This window comes from Scyliorhinus torazame, chromosome 19 (genome assembly GCF_047496885.1).
Source record: "Scyliorhinus torazame isolate Kashiwa2021f chromosome 19, sScyTor2.1, whole genome shotgun sequence".
Classification (NCBI taxonomy): Eukaryota; Metazoa; Chordata; class Chondrichthyes; order Carcharhiniformes; family Scyliorhinidae; genus Scyliorhinus; species Scyliorhinus torazame.
In genome coordinates, this window is record NC_092725.1 from 8,938,104 (window position 1) to 8,950,560 (window position 12,457).

A 12,457-nucleotide genomic window follows, 5' to 3' on the forward strand; every position below is an offset into this window, starting at 1 on the left:
GGGTACAGCTAGCTGCTGGTCTGTCAGTGGAGTACAGCTAGCTGCTGGACTGTCAGTGGGGGTATAGTTAGCTGCTGGTCTAACAGTGGGGTACAGTTAGCTGCTGGTCTGTCAGTGGGGTACAGCTAGCTGCTGGTCTGTCAGTGGGGTACAGTTAGCTGCTGATCTGTCAGTGGGGTACAGCTAGCTGGTCTGTCAGTGGGGTACAGCTAGCTGCTGGGCTGTCAGTGGGGTACAGTTAGCTGCTGGGCTGTCAGTGGGGTACAGTTAGCTGCTGGTCTGTCAGTGGGGTACAGATAGCTGCTGGTCTGTCAGTGGGGTACAGCTAGCTGGGCTGTCAGTGGGGTCCAGTTAGCTGCTGGTCTGTTAGTGGGGTACAGCTAGTTGCTGGGCTGTCAGTGGGGTACAGTTAGCTGGTCTGTCAGTGGGGTACAGTTAGCTGCTGGTCTGTCAGTGGGGTACAGATAGCTGCTGGGCTGTCAGTGGGGGTACAGCTAGCTGCTGGTCTGTCAGTGGGGTACAGCTAGCTGGTCTGTCAGTGGGGTACAGCTAGCTGCTGGTCTGTCAGTGGGGTACAGTTAGCTGCTGGTCTGTTAGTGGGGTACAGCTAGTTGCTGGGCTGTCAGTGGGGTACAGTTAGCTGCTGGGCTGTCAGTGGGGTACAGTTAGCTGCTGGTCTGTCAGTGGAGTACAGATAGCTGCTGGGCTGTCAGTGGGGTACAGCTAGCTGCTGGTCTGTCAGTGGGGTACAGCTAGCTGGTCTGTCAGTGGGGTACAGCTAGCTGCTGGTCTGTCAGTGGGGTACAGTTAGCTGCTGGTCTGTCAGTGGGGTACAGATAGCTGCTGGGCTGTCAGTGGGGTACAGCTAGCTGCTGGTCTGTCAGTGGGGTACAGCTAGCTGGTCTGTCAGTGGGGTACAGATAGCTGCTGGGCTGTCAGTGGGGTACAGCTAGCTGCTGGTCTGTCAGTGGGGTACAGCTAGCTGGTCTGTCAGTGGGGTACAGTTAGCTGCTGGGCTGTCAGTGGGGTACAGCTAGCTGCTGGTCTGTCAGTGGGGTACAGCTAGCTGCTGGTCTGTCAGTGGGGTACAGCTAGCTGCTGGTCTGTCAGTGGGGTACAGTTAGCTGCTGGTCTGTCAGTGGGGTACAGCTAGCTGGTCTGTCAGTGGGGTACAGCTAGCTGCTGGTCTGTCAGTGGGGTACAGCTAGCTGCTGGGCTGTCAGTGGGGGTACAGCTAGCTGCTGGTCTGTCAGTGGGGTACAGCTCACTGCTGGTCTATCAGTGGGGGTACAGCTAGCTGCTGGTCTGTCAGTGGGGTACAGTTAGCTGCTGGTCTGTCAGTGGGGTACAGTTAGCTGCTGGTCTGTCAGTGGGGTACAGTTAGCTGCTGGTCTGTCAGTGGGGTACAGTTAGCTGCTGGTCTGTCATGGGGTACAGGTAGCTGCTCGTCTGTCAGTGGGGTACAGTTAGCTGGGCTGTCAGTGGGGTACAGTTAGCTGCTGGTCTGTCAGTGGGGTACAGCTAGCTGCTGGTCTGTCAGTGGGGTACAGTTAGCTGGGCTGTCAGTGGGGTACAGCTAGCTGCTGGTCTGTTAGTGGGGTACAGCTAGCTGGTCTGTCAGTGGGGTACAGCTAGCTGCTGGTCTGTTAGTGGGGTACAGCTAGCTGCTGGTCTGTCAGTGGGGTACAGTTAGCTGCTGGGCTGTCAGTGGGGTACAGTTAGCTGCTGGGCTGTCAGTGGGGTACAGTTAGCTGCTGGGCTGTCAGTGGGTTACAGTTAGCTGCTGGGCTGTCAGTGGGGTACAGCTAGCTGGGCTGTCAGTGGGGTCCAGTTAGCTGCTGGTCTGTTAGTGGGGTACAGCTAGTTGCTGGGCTGTCAGTGGGGTACAGTTAGCGGCTGGGCTGTCAGTGGGGTACAGTTAGCTGCTGGTCTGTCAGTGGGGTACAGATAGCTGCTGGGCTGTCAGTGGGGTACAGCTAGCTGGTCTGTCAGTGGGGTACAGTTAGCTGCTGGTCTGTCAGTGGGGTACAGCTAGCTGGTCTGTCAGTGGGGTACAGCTAGCTGCTGGTCTGTCAGTGGGGTACAGCTAGCTGCTGGGCTGTCAGTGGGGGGACAGCTAGCTGCTGGGCTGTCAGTGGGGTACAGTTAGCTGCTGGCCTGTCAGTGGGGGTACAGCTAGCTGCTGGTCTGTCAGTGGGGTACAGTTAGCTGCTGGTCTGTCAGTGGGGTACAGTTAGCTGCTGGGCTGTCAGTGGGGTACAGCTAGCTGCTGGTCTGTCAGTGGGGTACAGTTAGCTGCTGGGCTGTCAGTGGGGTACAGCTAGCTGCTGGGCTGTCAGTGGGGTACAGCCAGCTGCTGGTCTGTCAGTGGGGTACAGTTAGATGTGCTGTCAGTGGGGGTACAGCTAGCTGCTGGTCTGTCAGTGGGGTACAGCTAGCTGCTGGTCTGTCAGTGGGGTACAGTTAGCTGCTGGTCTGTCAGTGGGGTACAGTTAGCTGCTGGTCTGTCAGTGGGGTACAGTTAGCTGCTGGTCTGTCAGTGGGGTACAGCTAGCTGGGCTGTCAGTGGGGTACAGTTAGCTGCTGATCTGTCAGTGGGGTACAGCTAGCTGCTGGTCTGTCAGTGGGGTACAGTTAGCTGCTGGTCTGTCAGTGGGGTACAGCTAGCTGCTGGGCTGTCAGTGGGGTACAGTTAGCTGCTGATCTGTCAGTGGGGTACAGCTAGCTGCTGGTCTGTCAGTGGGGTACAGCTAGCTGCTGGTCTGTCAGTGGGGTACAGTTAGCTGCTGGTCTGTCAGTGGGGGTACAGCTAGCTGCTGGTCTGTCAGTGGGGTACAGTTAGCTGCTGGTCTGTCAGTGGGGTACAGTTAGCTGCTGGTCTGTCAGTGGGGTACAGTTAGCTGCTGGGCTGTCAGTGGGGTACAGTTAGCTGCTGGTCTGTCAGTGGGGTACAGTTAGCTGCTGGGCTGTCAGTGGGGTACAGTTAGCTGCTGGTCTGTCAGTGGGGTACAGTTAGCAGCTGGTCTGTCAGTGGGGTACAGCTAGCTGCTGGTCTGTCAGTGGGGTACAGTTAGCTGCTGGTCTGTCAGTGGGGGTACAGTTAGCTGCTGGTCTGTCAGTGGGGTACAGTTAGCTGCTGGGCTGTCAGTGGGGTACAGTTAGCTGCTGGTCTGTCAGTGGGGTACAGTTAGCTGCTGGGCTGTCAGTGGGGTACAGTTAGCTGCTGGTCTGTCAGTGGGGTACAGTTAGCTGCTGGTCTGTCAGTGGGGTACAGCTAGCTGGTCTGTCAGTGGGGTACACCTAGCTGCTGGTCTGTCAGTGGGGTACAGCTAGCTGGTCTGTCAGTGGGGTACACCTAGCTGCTGGTCTGTCAGTGGGGTACAGTTAGCTGCTGGGCTGTCAGTGGGGTACAGCTAGCTGCTGGTCTGGCAGTGGGGTACAGTTAGCTGCTGGTCTGTCAGTGGGGTACAGCTAGCTGCTGATCTGTCAGTGGGGTACAGCTAGCAGCTGGGCTGTGGCCAGCAAACAGGCCACCAGGCAGCGGATTTGTAACAGTGTCAGTAACTGACCAGAAAAAAGCTCGGTCCAGTGCAGGGTGGTGCAGTGCACATACAGACACACACGTACACTGACTCGGCAATGAAGGGCGACAAGCTGGGCCATACCGCGTTTTGACATGCTATGGGATGAGGCTGTGCAGACGACACAGGGCGAGGAGGACCTTCTCTGCTGCTGATTGGCCTGAGCAGACTGGTGCTGAATGTTTAATGAAGGAAGCGGAGTGCTGGTCACGCGTGTGTCAGTGGTTAGTCAGGGTTACCTGCAGCAGGCGGGTTAGCTTGCTGTCCCTGTAGGGTATCCTGCACAGTCCCTGGTTTAAGGCATCCACCACTTTACTGAGTACGAAGAGTGAGGTGTTAATGGCTCCGCTCTCCTTTAACCTGAGAAAGGCAAAGCAAAGCAGTGTCAAGACAGCTCCGGAGAGGGGGGACAGGCCAGCAGCCAATGACACAGTCCCCAGCCCCCCCCCCCCCCAATGACACAGTCCCCAGCCCCCCCCCAATGACCACAGTCCCCAGCCCCCCCCCAATGACCACAGTCCCCAGCCCCCCCCCCAATGACCACAGTCCAAGCCCCCCCCTCCAATGACCACAGTCCCCAGCCCCCCCCTCCAATGACAACAGTCCAAGCCCCCCCCTCCAATGACAACAGTCCCCAGCCCCCCCCCCCCAATGACAACAGTCCCCAGCCCCCCCCCAATGACAGTCCCCAGCCCCCCCCCAATGACAACACAGTCCCCAGCCCCCCACCAATTACACAGCCCCCAGCCCCCCCCCAGTAACACCGCTGAACTCACCGGATGCCCTGGTTCCCAGTCCTGCGGTTATCCTCGGAACCTGCCAGGTCAATGAGGTAGAGCTTCCCAGTCAGCTGTCGGAACGGAGAGACTGTCTCCAACTTCACCACCTGGAACGGACAGAGCGTTAGGAACACAATCACGGGGGCGTCTCACTTCACCAGCCACGGGGACGGGGGCGTCTCACTTCACCAGCCACGGGGACGGGGGCGTCTCACTTCACCAGCCACGGGGACGGGGGCGTCTCACTTCACCAGCCACGGGGACGGGGACGGGGACGGGGGCGTCTCACTTCACCAGCCACGGGGACGGGGGCGTCTCACTTCACCAGCCACGGGGACGGGGACGGGGGCGTCTCACTTCACCAGCCACGGGGACGGGGACGTCTCACTTCACCAGCCACGGGGACGTCTCACTTCACCAGCCACGGGGACGGGGACGGGGGCGTCTCACTTCACCAGCCACGGGGACAGGGGCGTCTCACTTCACCAGCCACGGGGACGGGTACGGGGACGTCTCACTTCACCAGCCACGGGGACGGGGACGTCTCACTTCACCAGCCACGGGGACGTCTCACTTCAGCAGCCACGGGGATGGGGGCGTCTCACTTCACCAGCCACGGGGACGGGGGAAGGGGGCGTCTCACTTCACCAGCCACGGGGACGGGGGCGTCTCACTTCACCAGCCACGGGGACGGGGACGGGGGCGTCTCACTTCACCAGCCACGGGGACGGGGGTAGGGGGCGTCTCACTTCACCAGCCACGGGGACGGGGGCGTCTCACTTCACCAGCCACGGGGACGGGGGCGTCTCACTTCACCAGCCACGGGGACGGGGGCGTCTCACTTCACCAGCCACGGGGACGGGGACGGGGGCGTCTCACTTCACCAGCCACGGGGAAGGGGGCGTCTCACTTCACCAGCCACGGGGACGGGGGCGTCTCACTTCACCAGCCACGGGGACGTCTCACTTCACCAGCCACGGGGACGGGGGTAGGGGGCGTCTCACTTCACCAGCCACGGGGACGGGGGCGTCTCACTTCACCAGCCACGGGGACGGGGGCGTCTCACTTCACCAGCCACGGGGACGGGGGACGGGGGCGTCTCACTTCACCAGCCACGGGGACGGGGGCGTCTCACTTCACCAGCCACGGGGACGGGGGCGTCTCACTTCACCAGCCACGGGGACGGGGGTAGGGGGCGTCTCACTTCACCAGCCACGGGGAAGGGGGAAGGGGGCGTCTCACTTCACCAGCCACGGGGAAGGGGGAAGGGGGCGTCTCACTTCACCAGCCACGGGGACGGGGGACGGGGGCGTCTCACTTCACCAGCCACGGGGACGGGGGCGTCTCACTTCACCAGCCACGGGGACGGGGGCGTCTCACTTCACCAGCCACGGGGACGGGGGCGTCTCACTTCACCAGCCACGGGGACGGGGGACGGGGGCGTCTCACTTCACCAGCCACGGGGACGGGGGCGTCTCACTTCACCAGCCACGGGGACGGGGGCGTCTCACTTCACCAGCCACGGGGACGGGGGTAGGGGGCGTCTCACTTCACCAGCCACGGGGACGGGGGTAGGGGGCGTCTCACTTCACCAGCCACGGGGAAGGGGGAAGGGGGCGTCTCACTTCACCAGCCACGGGGACGGGGGCGTCTCACTTCACCAGCCACGGGGACGGGGGAAGGGGGCGTCTCACTTCACCAGCCACGGGGACGGGGGCGTCTCACTTCACCAGCCACGGGGACGGGGGAAGGGGGCGTCTCACTTCACCAGCCACGGGGAAGGGGGCGTCTCACTTCACCAGACACGGGGACGGGGGCGTCTTACTTCACCAGCCACGGGGATGGGGGCGTCTCACTTCACCAGCCACGGGGACGGGGACGGGGGCGTCTCACTTCACCAGCCACGGGGACGGGGGCGTCTCACTTCAACAGCCACGGGGACGGGGGAAGGGGGCGTCTCACTTCACCAGCCACGGGGACGGGGACGTCTCACTTCACCAGCCACGGGGACGTCTCACTTCACCAGCCACGGGGACGGGGGCGTCTCACTTCACCAGCCACGGGGACGGGGGCGTCTCACTTCACCAGCCACAGGGACGGGGGCGTCTCACTTCACCAGCCACGGGGACGGGGGCGTCTCACTTCACCAGCCACGGGGACGGGGACGTCTCACTTCACCAGCCACGGGGACGGGGGCGTCTCACTTCACCAGCCACGGGGACGGGGACGGGGGCGTCTCACTTCACCAGCCACGGGGACGGGGACGTCTCACTTCACCAGCCACGGGGACGGGGGCGTCTCACTTCACCAGCCACGGGGACGGGGGCGTCTCACTTCACCAGCCACGGGGACGGGGGCGTCTCACTTCACCAGCCACGGGGACGGGGGCGTCTCACTTCACCAGCCACGGGGACGGGGGTAGGGGGCGTCTCACTTCACCAGCCACGGGGACGGGGGCGTCTCACTTCACCAGCCACGGGGACGGGGGCGTCTCACTTCACCAGCCACGGGGACGGGGGCGTCTCACTTCACCAGCCACGGGGACGGGGACGTCTCACTTCACCAGCCACGGGGACGGGGGCGTCTCACTTCACCAGCCACGGGGACGGGGGCGTCTCACTTCACCAGCCACGGGGACGGGGGCGTCTCACTTCACCAGCCACGGGGATGGGGGCGTCTCACTTCACCAGCCACGGGGACGGGGGCGTCTCACTTCACCAGCCACGGGGACGGGGGCGTCTCACTTCACCAGCCACAGGGACGGGGGTGTCTCACTTCACCAGCCACGGGGACGGGGGCGTCTCACTTCACCAGCCACGGGGACGGGGGCGTCTCACTTCACCAGCCACGGGGACGGGGGCGTCTCACTTCACCAGCCACGGGGACGGGGACGGGGACGTCTCACTTCACCAGCCACGGGGACGGGGACGGGGGCGTCTCACTTCACCAGCCACGGGGACGGGGGCGTCTCACTTCACCAGCCACGGGGACGGGGGCGTCTCACTTCACCAGCCACGGGGACGGGGGCGTCTCACTTCACCAGCCACGGGGACGGGGACGGGGACGTCTCACTTCACCAGCCACGGGGACGGGGACGGGGGCGTCTCACTTCACCAGCCACGGGGACGGGGGCGTCTCACTTCACCAGCCACGGGGACGGGGACGTCTCACTTCACCAGCCACGGGGACGGGGACGTCTCACTTCACCAGCCACGGGGACGGGGGCGTCTCACTTCACCAGCCACGGGGACGGGGGCGTCTCACTTCACCAGCCACGGGGACGTCTCACTTCACCAGCCACGGGGACGGGGACGGGGGCGTCTCACTTCACCAGCCACGGGGACGGGGGCGTCTCACTTCACCAGCCACGGGGACGGGGGCGTCTCACTTCACCAGCCACGGGGACGGGGGCGTCTCACTTCACCAGCCACGGGGAAGGGGGCGTCTCACTTCACCAGCCACGGGGACGGGGACGTCTCACTTCACCAGCCACGGGGACGGGGTAGGGGGCGTCTCACTTCACCAGCCACGGGGACGGGGGCGTCTCACTTCACCAGCCACGGGGACGGGGGTAGGGGGCGTCTCACTTCACCAGCCACGGGGACGGGGGTAGGGGGCGTCTCACTTCACCAGCCACGGGGACGGGGGTAGGGGGCGTCTCACTTCACCAGCCACGGGGACGGGGGTAGGGGGCGTCTCACTTCACCAGCCACGGGGACGGGGGTAGGGGGCGTCTCACTTCACCAGCCACGGGGACGGGGGTAGGGGGCGTCTCACTTCACCAGCCACGGGGACGGGGGTAGGGGGCGTCTCACTTCACCAGCCACGGGGACGGGGGTAGGGGGCGTCTCACTTCACCAGCCACGGGGACGGGGGTAGGGGGCGTCTCACTTCACCAGCCACGGGGACGGGGGTAGGGGGCGTCTCACTTCACCAGCCACGGGGATGGGGGCGTCTCACTTCACCAGCCACGGGGACGGGGGTAGGGGGCGTCTCACTTCACCAGCCACGGGGACGGGGGCGTCTCACTTCACCAGCCACGGGGACGGGGGCGTCTCACTTCACCAGCCACGGGGACGGGGGACGGGGACGTCTCACTTCACCAGCCACGGGGACGGGGGACGGGGACGTCTCACTTCACCAGCCACGGGGACGGGGGCGTCTCACTTCACCAGCCACGGGGACGGGGGCGTCTCACTTCACCAGCCACGGGGACGGGGGCGTCTCACTTCACCAGCCACGGGGACGGGGGAAGGGGGCGTCTCACTTCACCAGCCACGGGGAAGGGGGCGTCTCACTTCACCAGCCACGGGGACGGGGGCGTCTCACTTCACCAGCCACGGGGACGGGGGCGTCTCACTTCACCAGCCACGGGGATGGGGGCGTCTCACTTCACCAGCCACGGGGACGGGGGCGTCTCACTTCACCAGCCACGGGGACGGGGGCGTCTCACTTCACCAGCCACGGGGACGGGGGCGTCTCACTTCACCAGACACGGGGACGGGGGCGTCTCACTTCACCAGCCACGGGGACGGGGGCGTCTCACTTCACCAGCCACGGGGACGGGGGCGTCTCACTTCACCAGCCACGGGGACGGGGGACGGGGGCGTCTCACTTCACCAGCCACGGGGACGGGGGCGTCTCACTTCACCAGCCACGGGGACGGGGACGGGGACGTCTCACTTCACCAGCCACGGGGACGGGGGCGTCTCACTTCACCAGCCACGGGGACGGGGGCGTCTCACTTCACCAGCCACGGGGACGTCTCACTTCACCAGCCACGGGGACGGGGGACGGGGACGTCTCACTTCACCAGCCACGGGGACGGGGGCGTCTCACTTCACCAGCCACGGGGACGGGGGCGTCTCACTTCACCAGCCACGGGGACGTCTCACTTCACCAGCCACGGGGACGGGGGCGTCTCACTTCACCAGCCACGGGGACGGGGGCGTCTCACTTCACCAGCCACGGGGAAGGGGGCGTCTCACTTCACCAGCCACGGGGACGGGGACGTCTCACTTCACCAGCCACGGGGACGGGGTAGGGGGCGTCTCACTTCACCAGCCACGGGGACGGGGGCGTCTCACTTCACCAGCCACGGGGACGGGGGTAGGGGGCGTCTCACTTCACCAGCCACGGGGACGGGGGTAGGGGGCGTCTCACTTCACCAGCCATGGGGACGGGGGTAGGGGGCGTCTCACTTCACCAGCCACGGGGACGGGGGTAGGGGGCGTCTCACTTCACCAGCCACGGGGACGGGGGTAGGGGGCGTCTCACTTCACCAGCCACGGGGACGGGGGTAGGGGGCGTCTCACTTCACCAGCCACGGGGATGGGGGCGTCTCACTTCACCAGCCACGGGGACGGGGGTAGGGGGCGTCTCACTTCACCAGCCACGGGGACGGGGGCGTCTCACTTCACCAGCCACGGGGACGGGGGCGTCTCACTTCACCAGCCACGGGGACGGGGGCGTCTCACTTCACCAGCCACGGGGACGGGGGACGGGGACGTCTCACTTCACCAGCCACGGGGACGGGGGCGTCTCACTTCACCAGCCACGGGGACGGGGGCGTCTCACTTCACCAGCCACGGGGACGGGGGCGTCTCACTTCACCAGCCACGGGGACGGGGGAAGGGAGCGTCTCACTTCACCAGCCACGGTGATGGGGGCGTCTCACTTCACCAGCCATGGGGACGGGGACGTCTCACTTCACCAGCCACGGGGACGTCTCACTTCACCAGCCACGGGGACGGGGACGTCTCACTTCACCAGCCACGGGGACGGGGGCGTCTCACTTCACCAGCCACGGGGGCGGGGGCGTCTCACTTCACCAGCCACGGGGACGGGGGCGTCTCACTTCACCAGCCACGGGGACGGGGAAGGGGGCGTCTCACTTCACCAGCCACGGGGACGGGGACGTCTCACTTCACCAGCCACGGGGGCGTCTCACTTCACCAGCCACGGGGACGGGGGAAGGGGGCGTCTCACTTCACCAGCCACGGGGATGGGGGCGTCTCACTTCACCAGCCACCCTCATCCCAAACTCAGCAAGGCAGAACGTTACTCAGAGCACTGGCAGAGAGGGCAGGGAGGGGTCTCACATGGTCCAAACTCTGCCAGAAAGGGGGGGGGGGCAGCTCCCAGGGAGGGGGGAACCACATGCGTCAGCGCAAGGCGGGCCAGAGCAAGAGGGGTGCGCAGAGATTTGTCCAGTTAAAGCTGTACCTTTATCAGCAGGACGGAGTGACTGCGGCTGGAACGACAGTTCAGTTTGGTGCTGGCTGTGGTGCGTTTCTCTGTCGCTGGCAGGAAGAACTGTTCAAATTCCACAAAGCTGGTGATGGGCTGCTGCGTCAGGTTGGGGATGAAGATGTTTTTCTCTCTGTCCTCTCGGATTGGCAGGTCCTGGTGCCCGTTCTCCAGCAGATCCAGCACCTGACACAAGCCGGCTACGTTAGTACATTTCCAATTGGTGCCGGAGACGCAAAGATGATAGAATCACTACAGTGCAGGAGGCTATTCGACCTATCGAGTCTGCACCGGCACCGAGGCCCAAACGCCCACCCTATCTCCGGAATCCCATCCAAGGGCAATTTATCACGGCCAATCCACCCTAACCCGCACATCTCTAGACTGTGGGAGGAAACCGGAGCACCCAGAGGAAACCCACGCACACACGGGGAGGATGTGCAGACTCCGCAGACAGTGACCCAAGCCGGGAATCAAATCCAGATCCCTGGCGCTGTGAAGCTGTGCTAACCAATGTGCCAACCCTGGTCCGTGGCACTTTCAGGCAGCAGTGCTAACCACTGTGCCGTGCCAACCCAGGTCCCTGGCATTGAGAGACAGTCTTGCTAACCACTGTGCCAACCCAGGTCCCTGGCACTGTGAGACAGCCTTGCTAACCACTGTGCCAACCCAGGTCCCTGGCACTGAGAGACAGCCTTGCTAACCACTGTGCCAACCCAGGTCCCTGGCACTGAGAGACAGCCTTGCTAACCACTGTGCCAACCCAGGTCCCTGGCATTGAGAGACAGCCTTGCTAACCACTGTGCCAACCCAGGTCCCTGGCATTGAGAGACAGCCTTGCTAACCACTGTGCCAACCCAGGTCCCTGGCACTGTGAGACAGCCTTGCTAACCACTGTGCCAACCCAGGTCCCTGGCACTGAGAGACAGCCTTGCTAACCACTGTGCCAACCCAGGTCCCTGGCACTGAGAGACAGCCTTGCTAACCACTGTGCCAACCCAGGTCCCTGGCATTGAGAGACAGCCTTGCTAACCACTGTGCCAACCCAGGTCCCTGGCATTGAGAGACAGCCTTGCTAACCACTGTGCCAACCCAGGTCCCTGGCACTGTGAGACAGCCTTGCTAACCACTGTGCCAACCCAGGTCCCTGGCACTGTGAGACAGCCTTGCTAACCACTGTGCCAACCCAGGTCCCTGGCACTGAGAGACAGCCTTGCTAACCACTGTGCCAACCCAGGTCCCTGGCACTGAGAGACAGCCTTGCTAACCACTGTGCCAACCCAGGTCCCTGGCACTGAGAGACAGCCTTGCTAACCACTGTGCCAACCCAGGTCCCTGGCACTGAGAGACAGCCTTGCTAACCACTGTGCCAACCCAGGTCCCTGGCACTGAGAGACAGCCTTGCTAACCACTGTGCCAACCCAGGTCCCTGGCACTGAGAGACAGCCTTGCTAACCACTGTGCCAACCCAGGTCCCTGGCACTGAGAGACAGCCTTGCTAACCACTGTGCCAACCCAGGTCCCTGGCACTGAGAGACAGCCTTGCTAACCACTGTGCCAACCCAGGTCCCTGGCACTGAGAGACAGCCTTGCTAACCACTGTGCCAACCCAGGTCCCTGGCACTGAGAGACAGCCTTGCTAACCACTGTGCCAACCCAGGTCCCTGGCACTGAGAGACAGCCTTGCTAACCACTGTGCCAACCCAGGTCCCTGGCACTGAGAGACAGCCTTGCTAACCACTGTGCCAACCCAGGTCCCTGGCACTGAGAGACAGCCTTGCTAACCACTGTGCCAACCCAGGTCCCTGGCACTGAGAGACAGCCTTGCTAACCACTGTGCCAACCCAG

At 63.8% G+C, this 12,457-nt stretch overlaps 1 protein-coding gene across 2 annotated transcripts in view; it reads right to left on the bottom strand.

Annotated features, from left to right (window-relative positions):
• kif22 (kinesin family member 22) overlaps positions 1 to 12,457 on the bottom strand; it is a 196,206-nt gene that overhangs the window by 62,509 nt on the left and 121,240 nt on the right. For both annotated transcript variants that reach the window (XM_072484041.1, XM_072484042.1), the window contains exons 5-7: positions 10,586 to 10,795; positions 4,358 to 4,467; positions 3,821 to 3,941 (exon numbers count right to left, since the gene is read on the bottom strand). In XM_072484041.1, the coding sequence (XP_072340142.1) occupies positions 3,821 to 3,941; positions 4,358 to 4,467; positions 10,586 to 10,795 (441 nt within the window). The remainder of the gene's footprint in view (positions 1 to 3,820; positions 3,942 to 4,357; positions 4,468 to 10,585; positions 10,796 to 12,457) is intronic.